Below are 17,776 nucleotides of genomic sequence, written 5' to 3' on the forward strand. Positions count from 1 at the left end.
CATGTGGTTTTAGGAAATCTTGAAAGAAAAAAAAGCTATAATCTGATTTATTGTGTGGACGGAAGTGGATTCTGTCCCTTGTTTTAAAAATAATCTTAAAACTCCTGATATCTCAATTTGTAAAACTTTCTTGGCCTCTGATTAGTTTATTTCTGGTCAAGCACAAAGACAAGACCCAGTTAAAGCTGTTCCTTCTTTATTCAGTATTTTCACCTTGGTCGTCACCTTAAAGCAAAGCTTTTGTTTCAAGACCTCATAAAACAATCAAGGTTGTGTTATTCCCCGTGTTATTAAGCAGTTTTATCTTTCCCAGCCCTTAACTGACCTTCAGATTATTCTTTTTCTGCTCTTAAAAACATTGTGGATTGCTTTGCGGCTCCAACTGGATCCTGAAAATCCAGCCCTGCTTATGGAGGCTCCTCCGCCCTTCAGTCCTGCCCTGACCTAATTCAAACAGAAGTCTGCATCTCAGCATAGCTCAGCTCAGCATGGCATGGCTTGCAGTTCTTGTAATGCTCAGTCTCATACACAGGCCTGAGTAGCCAGCCTTATTAGGACATTGCGTGCACTTGCGTTTATTTTATACGGTTTAACCCATCCCTAACCTTTAACCACTACTAGAGCCAAATCTAAACCTGAACTAACTTGTGTACACACCCAGACACCACCCTCCAGAGTCCTTTTAGGTTTGCACAAAACTTATAACTGGATATTTAAGATGAGGGGGGAATCGACCACACACATGCACACATATATGCTCATCGTCTGGCCCACTTATGTATCTCCCATCTGCTCACAGTGAAACATCTCCCTATCGGTTTTGAGTACACGCTCTGGTGTGTCATCTACATCCTCCCACAGTTTTTCTCTGTTGTCGTTGTCACTTATTGACCAAGTTCCCCACTTTTCAAGCTGTTCACATGTCTGCAAAATCCTTAAAAGAAACAGGATTCCTCAAAGCTTTTTTTTCATATTTGCAATAAATCGTTATAAATAATATTTGAGTGAAATATAAAATACCTGTCATGCATGTAGTGATGAATAAATGTTGTACCGCAGACACTTGGAGGAAAGACGGTCTTTTCATGTTTCAGGGCCAGGATCACAGTTGGGTTTCTGTCAGTTCTGATTGGACCAGATGGTCCTTCCTTATGTCTCTCTCTGACCTTTCCACAGTTTTCCTTTTGTTATGTGTTTGCATGTTTTTACGGAACTTTTATCACCAAAAGGAAAAAGGCATCGTAATCTCAAAAACATCAAATTATATAAGAAAACAGTTGGATTAAAAAAAAACAAAAAACGGTATGTCATCTTTCAATGTGTTTTATGGAATTTAAAGCTACAAAGACTAAAATTTAAAGAACTGATGCTTATTAAAGGTTGCACTTTGCAAATATTTGATTATGGAGAGTGACATAAAGGTGTCTGTTAGCAGAAGGTGCATGATGTGAGTTTGTACAAATACTTTAACTGCTAAAACACTTGTTTCTTTTTTCGCGTGCAGCTGCACTTAAACGTATTTGCTGAGCAGGTTTTCAGTGGGTCTCTGAGAACACACCTCACTGTTTGGATAGTGTAGAGTGTTGTTATTGAGGATGAAAATGTTAAAGCTTTGCTGTGTGTGTGGATGTGGATGTGGATGTGGGTGTGTGCATGCGTGTCCTCATCCTGCATGGGTCCCATGGTGGCTAGAAGAATGTCCTGTTTGGATCTCAAGCAACTCTGCAAACATTGCCGTTTACTTTATAATCCAGCTGAAGCCTTTGCTAGGATTAAGCTTTCAATAAAGGCACAACACGAACCTGCAGCAAGATCACGGGGACTATTTGCTCACTAAAGACAGTTTGTGTAGGAACCCTCCTGCATACATTGCAAACAGAGGTAGCCTAAAAATAGGGAAGGAAAACTAATATTAAGGAGAAATTCACTAGATAGTTGTAAATTTATTTATTCATGCAGCAAGTAATTTTTTACTTAAGATGTCAAAATATAGAAGCAAGGAGTTCAACACAAGCAAATAAGTTAAAATAAAGCCAACCCTTAGATCGTTTTATATTCTTCAAATTAAATGTTAAAAGGCCCAACAATAAGTATTTTTTTGTTAGTTCTAAGCAAATGGTTTGTATTTTTGAGTTTTATGTACATAATTGTTATTTTTTATTTTGAGTGCAGTGACAAAAAACTTGTGTAATACGTGAACATAACTCATTTAAAACAAACTGAGAACAAAATTAGAGCAGAATGAAGAATATCGTCTTAGTACAAGTTGGTCTAAAACTAGAACTTATCCTTGGAGCATAAATCTACATTTTTGGTTTTGGCGCGGCCGTGATGCAGATCGGAAGATTGGAGGTTCGATTCCCTCCTTGCCTGCCCACTTGTTGAAGTGTCCCTGGGCAAGACACTGAACCCCACCTTGCCTCTGGTGGAAGGTTGGCACCAGTGTTTCGGCAGCGGAGCCACCATCATCGGTGTGTGAATGGGACTTTGACGGTGAAGCGCTTCTTGCCTTCAAGGAAGGTAGAAAAGCACTATACAAGTGTGCAGCATTTACCATTTCAACTGACGACAGTGAATGCCTGTCTAATTATCAACATTGAACTTTGGAATAAAATCCTTGTTACACATCCTTGTAGTATGTGGGACAAAATGTTAAAGAAAAACATAGGAGGTTCCAAAATATGACTGAAAAATAGGAATTTGAGAACAAAAAATTCAAAAGTCAAGATACTAGAAACTTGGTCTTTGGTCCATCCATTCCTGGGTCACGTGAGACTTCCCTGGGGAAGGCACTGACTCCTTGAAATCACTGTAAATAGTTTTGCTTGGGTGAAAATCACCCGGCGATAGTGTTCTAGGGTTAAGAAGACTCACTGTTTTCCACTGAACGGATTTTGAGAAAAGCAAAAGAAACAACTGGTAACCTTGTAAAATATTTCAGGTCCAAAACAAGGTTTCAAATCTTTGCAAGTGTCACTTTTCACTTTTCTCTGCTTTTTGGAACTGCTGTGACAATTGAATTTCCCCAATGTGGGATCAATAAAGAATATCTTATCTTATCTTATCTTATCTTATCTTATCTTATCAAATAGTTTGCTGTGTTAAATTCACGTGTCGTCATGTCTCTATGTTTTCAGGGTTCCTTTGAGCTGTTGGCGTGACGATTTTTGTCCAAAACCTAATGAACAGAGTGGTCTGTGTAACATCTGTCACACTGCAGCAGGCCTCTGAAGATTATCGTGTTGCTCACTCCGAAAGTATGCCGTTGTACATTCATGCAGCTCAGTCTATAGGAGTGTGAACGCGCTGCCACCGCCGATAAGACCCCAGCCGTCTGCAGGCTCTTTATCGGCCACATTTTTAACCCTCACTTAATTCTGCATCCCGGTATTTTTAGCAAAAACAAAAATTGTTTTGTATCATTTGATCTGGATCTTCACGTGGGTTTAAGAGTAGGAAGGCAATAGATGCTTACGCAGGCTGTTTTACTGACTCATTTTATTTATAGCTGATATGACAAATGTCAATATTTAGGACAACATTGAGCTTAAGTTAAAATATAACATCATAGTGAATAAAAACGTTGAATAAGATCCTCATTTGTACGTTTTGTATTTTTTTTTTTTGCTCCTGAATTCTTTAAGAATGTTGTTAGTTTTGGCCTGAAACACTAATATCTGATCACCATAGATTATTAAAAAGGTCATGTAAATTAGTATAGAGTTGCTATACATACAAAAATTTGATGGGAATAATTTATTTGCAATGTTTTGAGAGAGAGCCTTTTTTAGCGTCTTTGTTTTTGACTCCCTTTGATAATTCCCCTTAAACGACCCACGGTGCTCAGTTTAAATAAGTTAAATATAATAATTAAAGTACAAAACTACACAAACTCTTCTATGTAAACAGCAGGAGCTTTCTTTTCTGGCCTGCAAAGTGTTTTTAAACAGGCGAAACCATCAGAGAGGATAAGTTTAGACAGAACCACAACATGTTTGGCCACATTCCTTTGGAACAGTTGATCCCAGAGCAGAGACCGGATCTGGAGATTACCAAATAGGTGCACAGCAGCCACCATGAAGGTCGGTGGAGGCTTCACCCTGGACAGAGTTGTTTTTTAGGAGGAGGGCAGCGACTGCAGGCCATGACCTGTTTGGTCCGGACTCAACTCGCCCCTGCATGGTCCGGCACATGCCGTGTGGTGATGCTCTGTGGGATGGCAGAAGCCGGCCACCGCTGCTCCGTGCGCGTCAAGTTGAACGACGGTTTTGATGACGCCTGCAGCTGAAAATGTAGCCGTAAAGACCTGTTGCGGTAAAGTTTATCCAGTAAACCTCCAACGTAAAACCTTCAAACCTTCTATTACTGCTCTGTTTGTGTAAAACTCTGAATTTATGCTATTTTCTTCCACCATTTGTATCCGATTAGACACTTTTAAATGAGATCCTAAAAATACGTTTTACTACATTTCTTCCGAACCAAGCTGAGAAATTCTAAGTCAGAAAATAATTTATTCCCTCGTTAAAAATAGTGTACCAATTATGCAGTTCTTAGGCTGATAGCATAGAAAAGATAATCCCATTGTTGAAAAGTGACTAGCAATAGCAGCTATCCTCAATGTTTGTGCGAACAGTACACACTTCTGTCGGTCTGTCCGAGAATGCATGCAGAACATCAGCTGAAGAATTTGGAGTCCTGCCAAAGCAAACGGTCTGACTTAGGCAGTTTCATTTGTCTCTACATTCCTAAATGCTGTACAGTATGATCATATCATAACTAATTCCTATTTCACAATGTGTTTTCTGTGTTAAGAGGTTTATATCTAAGACTAACCATAATGTTTAAGGGACCACTTCAATTAAAATAAGGTTTTTGACATGTTCTTGTAGCATTTTTCTCATGATGGAGGACATACTAAACAGAAGTTTAGTATTTATTTTTTCAAATTGTTTTGACTCGGGAGCAGACAAAAAATGCATCTTGAAACAGCTTGTAGAGGTTGCATTGAAAACTACAAGCTTCCTGCTCTTCTCCATTCTGATGCATCCACTTGCAGATAAATAGATCCGTGTACGTCTTGTTTTCTTCGTCTGAGCTGGGATCTGGCTCAAGACCCCAACGGCTGGATAGCTCCAATATTGCTCGCCATTTTTTGTTGCACCGCTAATGTTGGGTTCGGGTTATGAGGGGCTGCAAGTTAGAGAGCGGGAGAGAGTGTAAACAGATGGATGATGGGAAATGAGCGCAGGCTTACTACCTTGCTAACAGTCCTGCCTACAACTTAGTGGCAAATTTCTACTGCTCTGAAGAAGCTATGTCCTAGAAAATGACAAGGTTTTTAAAATTTTGCCTAATAATGATATATTCGAACGAAGACCACTGGGGGAAAAAAAAGATTGGATCAGCAGTTTTAAGGGGTTTTACTTTGAAGGATATTTTTGGGGATTTTATGCTGGATTTTATGATGTAAAATCACCAACATGAATACTGTCTGGTTCCTGCGACCACTCAAGGTCATCGAGCAGAAATCAGCTTGCAGAAAGCATGTCTGGCGAATTTTTGTAAAAGCATTCCAAGCTTCTTCTGAGGAACAAAAGAGGAAACCTGTGACCATGTTATTGATGTGTTTGTGAGAAGGTTCATCAAATAACTGCGGCATTTAGATTTTTTTGTTTACATCTTTATGAATGATACATCACATTCATTTATCTGGATCTACATGGATTTTCTAGCTGTTTAATTTACCGTGTTTTGACATAATTCCCAAAGAGCCTATATCAGGCTTTTTTAAAACCTTTCAGAGTAAACTGTATCCATATAAATATATATCATTGTATATTACCTTTGGCACGCTAAAGAATGTTTTAAAAAAAATGAACGATAAGTTTGTTTTTGCAGCTCCCTTTTCTACCCAATAGTAAGACGACTCGATATCTGAGGCTCCGCCTTTCACTCCTTGTAGGTGCCGCGCAATTCATGACATCAACCTAGAGCGTAGTAAAGCTTAATCAAGCTTTATAATTCTAAAAAGATGGTGCAGAACAGTTAAAAATTCCCTTTTGTCTTTTTGTTGTAAATTTGTCAGACAAACAAACCTCGGTCTGTGAATTTATGCAAAATGTCAACCAAATGCTCTGGATGCCTCTGCAGAATTCCTAACAGTGACAGCCGCCCCCGCCATGCAGGATTCCAGCCACAGCTAATTGTCTTTCCTCACAAGTTAGACTTTCCACCCAGTTGTGGCCATTTAGAGCTCACTCTTTTTTTTCCCTCCTGGACTTTCACCCAGAGGAGGGAAGTTAGTTTTTTATTTTGATGATCAAAGTTGAGCTTCGTGAAAGCTGTAAAAAGCTCTTCTGATTTTTTTCTGCTCTGCCTGATCGGCCTTTAACTTGACATGTTGACTTATTCTTTACATTTGATCAGCCAAAAAGGAAGCACACTCAAAAGAACCACATTCATTATGATCCATTAAAACTTTAGGTATGTATTCCTAAAAGGCTAATCTGACTTGAAAAACTTGTCAGAGCATAACCGCAAATGCATGCATTAGTTCAGATTTAGAAAACTATAAAACAAAGTTTAAATTCTATTTTATTTTAGATTCTGGATTTATTGGGGTTGGCATTTTCCTCTGGCAATGATGATGACATGGCACTGTGCAGGTTCTGTCTTATAAAAGATTGATAAGATATCAGAACAGGCAGCTCTCGGTTTCCTTTAACCCGCACATTTACTTATCAGTTGCATCAGGGAGACTCATGCATGACTTCATTTTTTACTCTTGACATGAGGGGGGGGGGGTCTCTTCCATTAACAGAATAACACCAGGGACATGCCAACATTTCAATGTACATGTCAACATTCTCAAAATACAGTTTTTATTTATGATACTTATGACAGAATCTAGAAAATATATAGATATTTTTTACTATCTTTAGAGGCTGAAAGTCAAGTTTTAGAGCACCTGTTGACATGTGACGTCCTTCATATCTTTATTGCACCCCTCTCCTCCAACAGGGCTTTCAATCGTTACATCAACAAAGTTGGATTTCTCTGAAATAGACGACTGCGGCGTGCTCCAAGCTTCTAATGCAGCTTAAGAATAATAAAAGGCTCTTAGCTTGCTTTATCCCAACGCTCAGCATCCTTTCCATGCAATCTCTCAACGCTGTTGTACTACTTGTCCTACCTAAGTCATACTCTGCTGACAAATGGCTGTATCCCAAGATCTAAAACGTTATAGTAAATATTTAAATAAGATCAAATGTTATGTAACTTGTCAAGGAATTTATAAAGAGTTTCTGCCTCAATAGTTGAAGTAGGTCATGGGAAAATGCTAAAATTAGGCTGCGGCTACTGTGCTCTCTTCATCTGCGTGTTTTAGTTTTTGCTTCTTGGCAAAAGCGGTTAAGCGAGATAACAGTGCAAATTGTTTAATACACCAAGCTGGATTTAATAGCCTTTCAAACTGTAACATAATGTAGCGTGAAAACATACAGCCCAGATGGCTAAACACTTGCTCAGATAATTTCTTCAAAGATTTATCTGTATGGAAGTGTTGGAGTACGGTAATAATGTGAAGATTTGTTTCCCTCTTACGTCCTTATGCTGGGATGGAAAAAAAAAACATTATTTTGCATTTTTGTCAAACTGTTTTCAATCATTAAAATGAATGTTGCAGTGAATAAAAAAAAATGAAGCCTCAACGGACAGCTCATCCGTGCTCCAGTTGCTGACAGTCTACCTCGCCTTTGCTCCTGCTCCTACACCTGGCTGTGGATCCTGTCTCCGGCTCGACTCGCGCCTTTGACTGTCCCCCCAACCACAGCTGGATGAAGCTCGTCTGCTGGACTTTATATATGTAGTTGTAGATTTAGATAAGTTAATTCTTCTCTAAGAATTCTGGTAAATCGCCTGTCCGTCCTGGGGGAGGATCCCTCCTTCATGTGGGCACCCCTGAGGTTTCTTCTTTTTTTCCAGAATCCGTTTTTTAAGGAGTTTTTCCTTACCGCGAAGGGGGGTCTAAGGGCAGGGATGCCAGTATAGCTTAGTCAGTTTGTTAGTTCATTTTAGTATTTTCCTATTGAACTCTTTGTATTCGTGATCCTTTTGAGTTCATGTTTTACTTTGAAGCCCATCGAGACGACTGTTGTTGTGATTTTGGGCTATACAAATAAAATTGAATTGAATTGAATTTTATTTTGGGGGACAAAACTTGCCTGTCCCTTTTGTTAAACAGCTGCTACACTGTAAATTCAAAAGTAACTGCGTCACCCTTACCGTAACAGTTGGGTGTTGATGACATACGCAAGTTTTTGTTGGCTTTGCTTTTGTGTCTGTGAGAAAAATGTGGCTGCCTAACTCAACTGTGCTCTTGTTAACATGTTCTTGTGGCATTTTTCTGATGGAGGACATATATTAAAACAATCTAGCTCAAAATTGCATTTCTGACTATTTCTTTACTCAAACTGTTGTGAATCAGGAGCAGACGAAAAAAAATGCAGTTGGAAAAGGAGCATTTTTGTGGTGTCGAAAAAATGCTGGGCCGGCCGGAATCTCCCTGTTCCGCTCCGTTTTGATGCATCCACTGGTAGACGACACGATCAATGTACGTCTTCCTCGTCTGAACTAGCATACGGCTCAAATCTGTACGGCTGGATGGCTCCAATAATGCTCGCCTTTTTGGTAGCTCTGTCATGTTAGGTTGGAAAATGTGAGGGGCTGTCAACTAGAGGAGAGTGTAAACAGAGAGCTCTCAGACACAACTCCGAGGTGAATTTCTAATGAACTCCTTCCGCTCTGCAGAAACTGTACTAGGAAATGATACAGGTTTTTTGATTTTGGCTAAAAAGCATAGTCATAATTAAAACAAAAAAAACCCCACTGGGAATGCTTTAAAAATGGATCAAAAGAGAGAAAGGATCTGGAATCACCCAAGCAGTTCATGGTTTGGGTTTGAATCCTAACAAGTCATGAGAGGACCAAAGTCAAAAACAACAGTCTGACATCTGCATCTGTTGATTTACTTTTCATCTATTTTACCATCATTTAGATCTTCTTTGTGCACAGATGAGAACAATTTGTTTTTACTTGGTTTGCTGCCTGTAAAAGAGCAGACCTGAATCTCTGATGATTAATGACTGAACTCTGGGAGTCTGACACATGTGTGTTTTGTGTTTCAGGGGAGCTTTCTCTGAAGTGGTATTGGCGGAGGAAAAGAGGACCCACAAACTGGTGGCCATTAAGTGCATTCCAAAAAAAGCGTTAGAGGGCAAAGAAAACAGCATTGAAAACGAGATAGCAGTCCTGCACAAGTAAGTGGGCTTTTGCTTTCTAAAAATGCATTAATAGAACCAACGTTTTTTTTCTTTTAGATTGTTTTAATGTCTTGACTTATCAATGAGCGTGTCTAAAATAATCCTTTTTTTTCTTACCAAGGTTTATGGAAATTGCTTTCACTTTTTAATGTGATAAAACATAACAGCAAGTGTGGAAGCACTTTGGTATTCATTAAAAAAAAAAACTGCATTAAGCAAAGTGCGAAGAAGCTGTGTTTCAATTGGAACCACATTGAATATATCGTAAAACCTCTAAAAGCCCATTACCTTTAAATATTCAACCACATTTAAAAAAAAAGTGTGGTTGTACCACTTGAAACTCATCACAAAAAAAACAAAAAATAACATTTGTTCATCCGATAGGTGTTGATTTAGGTTTATGGGCAGCGTTAAGAGATAAAGACACACTTTTGCTTTTTTGCATGGACGTGCTGTGAAGTTGATTAAAGTCTCTTAGTCTCATGCAATAAAGCTGGAATATTTACCAGCAGTGTCTGTCCTGCTTAATTTGGAAAATCTGTAAATTGTGTTATAAATGGTTTTCACTGGAATTGCTCTTCACAGAAAAGCTTTTTGATAACTGTTTACACACTGCATTAACCTGATTAACGGCTTTGTTTTATGTTGTGTTTTTCTTTTTACAGTGCTGTGAGCTAGATTCATTACACACAAAAGAAAAGTTCTTCTTTGTATTTAGGGCACAACTGTGGTAACTGGAGCTGCCTGATATTTGTGGTTCAACAAAGCCCTGGAAAGGTTTTTTTTAATACAAATACAGTGGTGGCAAAAAAGTATTTTTTAACAGATTCTGCAAGATGTTCCTCTTACAAAAAGAAAATGCAAGGTCTGTGATGATCACCATTGATACAATTCAAACGTGAGACAGAATGTAAAATAGAAAACCAGGAATTCAGGAATCCTAAAACCAGGAATTGTATACATTTTGAGGAATTCATAATGATGCAGGAAATAGATATTTGATCAATAACAAAAGTTCATTTGAACTCTTTGTAATGTAATTGTGGTTAGCAATGACAAAGGTTTCCTCTAGGTCTTCACCAGGTTTGCAGTCACTGTAGCTGCTATTTTGGCCCATTCTTCCAAGCAGATCTTCTCAAGAGCTGTGCCGTTTTGGTTTTGCTGCTGGGCAACACGGACTTTAAACTTCCTCCAAAGATTCTCTAATTGATTGAGGTGCACAGACTGCCTAGACCATTCCAGAACCTTAAAATCCTTTGTACGAACTCGCTCCTTCTTTGCAGGAGCCAATTTTCATTCTCAATGTTCTTACCATTGGAAGGAGGTTTTTACCTTAAATCTCAACATATGTCGGCCTATTGATCTTTTGCTTAATACACATCAGTCATCCTGTCCCCCAAACCATGATGATTCTACCCCCATGCTTCACAGTGGGTAAGGTGTTCTTGGGATGAAACTTGATATTTTTTGAGGTAGCATTTTAAAGGTCTCATTCTCCCAATCCCCCACTAGATCATCCCGATGGTCTCTGGAGAACTTGCTCTGGATGGAGGGAGATCATGCATTTCTTCCATTTTATTTTGACAATTCCTCCAACAGTTGATCTCTTCTCATCAAACTGCTTGTTTAGTGTAGATTGTTTTATTCTAGTCTTGTTCAGGTGAACAATCTTGACCCTGGTGTCCTTAGACAGCTCTTTGGTCATGGGGGAGAGGTTGAAGTCTGACCGTTTCAGGATCTGAACGGGTGTCTTTTGAACAGATAACATGTTCAAAGGAGTGATAGAAATACGAGAAACAAGTGGAGAATAGAAGGACTTCTTAAAGAAGAAGTAGCGTCAGAACTCTTGTTTGTAGAAGCCAAATTCTTAATTTTTGCACTGTGTAAAAAAAAAAAGTAAAAATCGTGCAATGTGATTTCCTGGATTATTTTTCTTACATTCTGTGTGTAACTGTTGAAGTGTATGAACATTACTCCATTTTTTTAAGTGGGGCAGAATTGGTGACCAATTCTTTTTTGCCCCACTTTACATAATACACGTCCATTGCTGTTTGGAAAATATATTTCCTTACATTGTGCTTGGCATCTTTCCCAAAAGTACAAAAAAAAAGACCGTAAACTAACCTTTGTTTGCATAAAAATGAACATACAGTTTTCAGATTTTACAACACCTGAGAGGAAAAAAAAAATCAAAATATTTCTGTGCTTAAATCCTCCTTATCTACTTCATCTAAAAGTTTCTTCTATTCCTTAAAGATTTTGGGTTTTTTTGTGTGTTATTGAGAGAATTCTGTAATTGTGGGGTGTTTCCAGTGTACCCTCGCCTAGATCAGAGAAATTACAGGTCAAAGTAAAAACGGCTGATTTACATCAGGGCCAAGTTATTTTTAGAGCTCCTGTTGCCAAGGTTACAGGAGACATACAACATACAGCTTGGATCCCTCCTGAAGGGAGGACAGTGCAATTGGGGGGGTGACTCAGCTATCAGTTGAGTTACAGTTGTGACAAATTTTCTAAACAGAGATTCAGCGGGCTTCAGTTTCATGATTTGTTCTGTGGGAAGTTTGTTTAGGATCATTCAACGGTTTCATTATTCTTTCTTAACACCTCATGTTTTTGTTCCTCACAGTCCATAAGAATGGATGAAGGTTTCAAAACGTCGCCTTTTATCTGGTTTCTCTGTTAGCTCTAGAGGACAGTTTTCTTCTGGGCTTTTAGAGACCCACTCTGATAATCTTTCGATCTATTTTGAAAGCGTTCCTAGTGGCCTTTCAGTTGTAATAATGAAATTTTTACCCGAAATAATACAATAAAATTAAGAAAAACTCTTGTTTTGGCAGGAGTTCATTAGAAAATGTGGGTGGGATCGTTGGTGGGGAGTAAGCCAGCACTCATTTCCCATCATTCCTTTGTTGTACAGTTTTGAGCCAGTTGGCAATTCAGAAGAGGAAAACTGAGACGGATCTAGTCGTCTGCAATTGGATGCATCGGAATGGAGCGGAGCAAAATGGCAAATGGCGTATACTTGTATAGTGCTTTTCTACCTACAAGGACAAAGCACTTTTACAGTCACAGACCCATTCACCCAGTCTCACACACATTCACACAGTCATTCACACACTGCAGGAAGCTTGTGAGCTCCTGATTGTGGTTTGTTCATTACAACTATAAGCTTTTTCAAACAGCTTTTTGTCTGCTCCTGATTCACACTTATTTGAAGAAAGAAAGACTTATATTATTAATATTTCTTTGTATATGTCCTCCATCATTTGAAAAATGCTACAAGAACAAACGTAAAACGTATTTTCATCGGAGTGGCTCTTTAAAGTCAATTTTACAATTTTTGTTTTGCCTGTTTATTTTGCATAGCAGCAATAAATAACAAAAACTTACAAATAAAATAAAATAAAGGAATTAAAATACATCAGCCAAATGTGACTCTGTGGACTTTCCAGGATTAGGATTCTGAGTCAGCACATAACAATTGGCCCTAAAAAGAAATATTTACATTTATTTTAAACTTCTTTAAAAAACTTCTTTCCAAAGAGATTTTGATGGGCTACTCCTTGTCTGCTAAATAATTACACAAGTTCATTTTTTATTAAGATAAATTTTTGTCATTACCTTAAATATCTACTTCAATAAAGAACAATGTTGGAAAAACAGAAAGTGTGTGTTGGGCCATTGACATTGGATTTTCTTGATGCAGTTGCATCTTCAATCTCACTTTTTGCAGGTTTTTTCGATTCATAGAACTGATTAGTGAATCGGGAGTTCCTAGAGACAGCTCGGGTGGTTCAATGGCGTTTCCATGTGTAAGGAAGACAGCCAGCTTGCACGGTGGTTACACCTTCAACTCGACGGCCCTATTTTTGTAGATGCCAGTCTGTAGGAGACATCCTCCTGCAGACTGATGGGCTGTCCAACTGTCTGCCTGGGTTCAATTCCACTCGCAACTTTATGAGTACAGCAGTGAGTGTTGTAGTTGCACTCCATGTATCGTTTAGGCATGATTTAGGAGGTCTTTTGATTATAAAATGGTAACTTAAGGGTTTAAATATAACCCGTTATCACATTAGCCTCACTAGTTACCAGGTTTACGTTCAGGGGTTTCTCCTTTTTCATTTTTTAACCCTTAATATAAAAAACTTTTTTCAAAATTACATTTACTGTGCTCTCTTTATCTTGCTTTTATTTGATACTTTGGGATGATCTGAAACATTTTGGTGTTAAAAGTAAAGACAAAGTCAGGACAGTGCGTGTGATAAATCCACATATGTAGGAAGGCTGCACGATATGAGCAAAAGACGCGATATTAGTGATCAATATTGCGATAAAGATATAACTTAAGGTACATGAACAAATAGCAGAACAACCAAAAACATAATTTCCATTTTACTGCAACAGTTTAATTTAAATTAGGGTCAACGTAACTTAAATTATACTCCTATTGACCCTTGTTTACATAGGAGGCAAACATCTAACACAAAAAAAGCTCCAAAATCAATAAAAGCTCCATCCAGTTGGTCAAATGCATAAATGGATTTATTTGTTTCATTAAATACTTCAAGCTGCCATAAGAATGTTTTAGCACATTTAAGGTAACCCTGTATTGCGATTTTCGCCGTCTAATGCAACATTTATATTGCACAGCTAGATATCGCGATTACAATAAATTTGCGATTTGTTGTGCAAGCATAATATGTAGATTTGAATGTATAGATTTATTCACGTTTGATTCATATGGAGTCACGGAGCCGGTTTAGCTCGTGCTGGTTCGCGGCGCCTTCCGTCCGTGAAACCAGGGTTCGACTCCGGGCTGCTCCCTGTTCCCTTCTCTACCCCTGTGCCGGTTCCAAGCCCGGTTTGAGAAGGTTGCGTCAGGAAGGGCATCCGGCGTAAAACATTGCCAAGTTTACCATGCGACTTGTTCGCTGTGGCGACCCCTGATTGGAGCAGCCGAAAGAAGAAGATTCATATGGAGTCACACGTGTCTGCTCACTTTGTCGTTTTAATCCCCACTCATCCTTCGTGTGGTCTGCCTTCCCTCTGAGCTAAGCAGATGAATGAAGATGTCCATGCATTGTTACAGTCTGGATAAGAGTCCTCGCTGTAATCCAGCATGAGCTCAGGATGACCCATAAAGAGGTATCTACGGAACATTGCAGGCATTGTACTCGCGCTTCTAAAATAATTCCTTCCAACACACAATAACATCCAGCATCAAGGTGAATATCGACCTGCACCCTGCCAGAGAATGTGAGAAATGGAAATGTGGCTAGATTTTAATTTAAATGTTTTGAATCAACATTTTATCTAGTACGGAGTCCCTAAAGGCACATCAAAGTGAAAAAAATAATAAAGTACTGGCTGTTCCTTATGGGGCTCTATAGAATAGAAATACATTTTGATGCATTTTTCTTTTATTTAGAGCATCTATGAGAACCGTTGACCAGCACAACACACCAGATACACAAATTTAAAACTGAAAACATGTTTTTAAAAGAGATCATTGTAATTAATGAAGTTTTACGCACCACAAGAACAGATATTAATTTTGTACCTTCATTACAAATCATTGTTACGATTGTAAGATTATGATTGTAAGATATTTATTTTTTTACTTATTTGTTTATTTTTCTCTATCTTGTCATACTATACGTGTTGTATGTCTGAGTTTTATGTACTTCAGAGCAGGAACCAGCTGAAAAACAGTTTTTAAACTGAGTCAAACCCGACTGTTTTCAAAAAAAAATCTTCTTTCTGTTTAATAAATCAAATTAAATCAACAACAGACTTGAACCACGAACAACAACATTTACCTCATGTCCCTGAGATGTCAACATCCGTGACTTCTGCTCCTGCTCTGAAGCTTAATTTAATGGCTTGAAATGGAAAATATTAGCCTGCATATGAACAAGTTCTCTTAATTTTCAAAGAACTTCACATAACAAATGACTAAACCTCTTTTTTTGTGTTTTTTTTCGTCTTCCCACAGGATTAAACACCCCAACATCGTTTCTCTGGAGGACATATTTGAGAGTAAATCCCACCTCTACCTCATCATGCAACTGTGAGTGTTCACACATGTGTGGGATTTTGTGTTTGTGTGCAGGACGCCTGCATGTGCCATCTTCTACTTGTTTTTTTTGTCACACCACACGCCTGAAGCGCGCTCTGTAACACGCAGTGGCAAACTGTACGAAGGCTACCGGTGAGCAGCAGTGGGGCGTATGCCTTCATACCAGCAGCCTGTCGGCATCCCGCCCACCTCAGCTGCTAAAATGTCACAGTGAGGTACAACAGGAAGGACCGATCAGTATCGGGAGCACTGTTGACTGTGAGACGCCTCATAGAATCAAATATTTATCTGTTCATCACGGCTGAGCAGAAAAAGAGAACGGCTGCAGACGAAGAGGAAGATGTGTATTTTTTAAAGAAAATTTTAATCTACAGTTTGGACTAAATGTTTCAAAAATTGTTGCCACCTTATAAATTTTGCACCTCTTCTTTTAATAAATTCCTGCAATGAAGGCAGCTTCAAAATATTAACCACAGAGTTTTAATTACCGTATTTTCCGGACTATAAGTCGCACTTTTTTTCATAGTTTGGCAAGGGGTGCGACTTATACTCCGCAGCGACTTATATTAGAAATAAATTGAAATAAATACATTGTTAACCCTCCTGTTATGTTCATTTGTGAGGAACAGAGATGATGTTCCTGGGTCAATTTGATGTATGAGGTATGTTAAGTGTTAAGAGTATGTTAAGTGACTCAGAGAATCAGCAAACCTTTTTTTACAGTAATATCTTGAAGGCTAACAATATAATATTCTATTTTCCAATGATTTCATAGATTCAGAAATGCAATAAAAGTGAAAACTGTTTCTACAAATACAGGATGAAAACAGAGTATTAGTTGGCCAATGATGCTTCATGAAAGGCATAAATAAATAAGTTTGAGAAAAAATTACTGTGAAATTATTAGATAAACAGTCTGCAATGATTGTGTCATATAAGGTTGTGAAAGTTAAAATGCGACTTATAGTCCAGTGCGACTTATCTGTGTTTTTTTCTACTTTATAATGCATTTTTGGGCTGGTGCGACTTATACTCCGGTGCGACTTATAGTCCGGAAAATACGGTACTTAAAATGCTTTTTAGTTACTTTGCTGTTTTCAAAGGATGACTTCGTTGCACGGTGAAGCTCCACATTCTGCAGAATCTTATGCATACATGAAACAGACTTGATAGATATCATCTTGAGAAAAGAGTCCATTCAGCCCAGTCATTAGGACAAATAATGTTGGTTCAGTCCTTACTAGGCTTGTTTGGTTTGTTTTCCTGGCAGTCCAGGCTCTTCCCACACTCAAACATGACATGCACGTTTGAATTAATGATAATTCCAAGTCATCTGCAGGGATGAGACTTCCAGCTGTTTCTTGGCTGTCCAGGGTTTTCACTGCTTTCCTGCAAACTGACCGCTGTTGTCTCCACTTCTGGGAGAAAGCAGACGAGATCCAGCTTTACATCAGTTTATTTTCTGAAGGCCGTGTGACACAGCAGCTATATACATTCTGCACGTTTTGCACGGATGAAAACTGGTCATGTGTGAATATACGTGGAAAAGGGGAGAAAGGTTGTGGTCTTTACGTGACATTTTCCCAGATGTATCATGAAATCATGTTAAAACCACGGGAGAAGTATGAATAAACCACGCAAAGAACACGTAAATCAACGTGGGCTGTTTATATGCAACCCATTGGTGATTCATGCGTTAATTACATAGTTTTAACGTGACATGTGGGCCGTATACACAATATACAAGATATACCTCGGTGGTACATGCGTGAAAAGTCTGTCAGACATCTGTGCAACGGTCATGGAAAGACACAAATTTGCACATGCATCTTGCAAAAATCATGCACAATTGTGTACGATTAATAATTAATAATTGCGCATAAACTATGCAGAAACTGCGTAATTCTCAACCGACCAAGATGTTTGAACAGTTCAAAATCGAATTCACGTAAAGAGCCGTCGGCCGAAACCCTCAACTGACATCTGCGCACATCGACGAATGACGAACGCAGGAAACCCTTATGAATCACGCATGTAGCACGAAATACCGAAATTTCAGACGTAAAAAATGTGCAAAAAGTGCATAATGGCTGTGTGCCTTTAAAGACCCACTCATATTTGATTTTATTTTTATTTTATTTGAAATGGTTTATTTCAAGCAATCAAATAGGAATAATATACAACAGTACAATCATCAGTTATACATTCAAACAATGACGAATCAAACTTAGGATAATTAGACATATTAATAAATATTAAATATTAAATAAATTAATGTAAATAATCCCACCCCAGTTTTACTGTAACCATTTTATTACATGATTTATTATTATCCGGTTCATAATTTTAATCAGACAGAATTAAGAATCTTGAA

The 17,776-nt window shown here is 38.3% G+C and overlaps 1 protein-coding gene across 9 annotated transcripts in view; it reads left to right on the top strand.

The window, feature by feature from the left end:
* The window catches only part of camk1b (calcium/calmodulin-dependent protein kinase Ib), a 38,252-nt gene that overhangs the window by 12,502 nt on the left and 7,974 nt on the right, over nt 1-17,776 (top strand). For all 9 annotated transcript variants that reach the window (XM_011475537.3, XM_078947722.1, XM_020703536.3 and 6 more), the window contains 2 exons: nt 9,186-9,317; nt 15,319-15,393. In XM_011475537.3, coding sequence (XP_011473839.1) covers nt 9,186-9,317; nt 15,319-15,393 — 207 coding nt within the window. The remainder of the gene's footprint in view (nt 1-9,185; nt 9,318-15,318; nt 15,394-17,776) is intronic.

This window comes from Oryzias latipes, chromosome 5, assembly GCF_053564925.1.
Source record: "Oryzias latipes strain Hd-rR chromosome 5, Olatipes_Hd-rR_3.1".
NCBI classification, from domain to species: Eukaryota; Metazoa; Chordata; class Actinopteri; order Beloniformes; family Adrianichthyidae; genus Oryzias; species Oryzias latipes.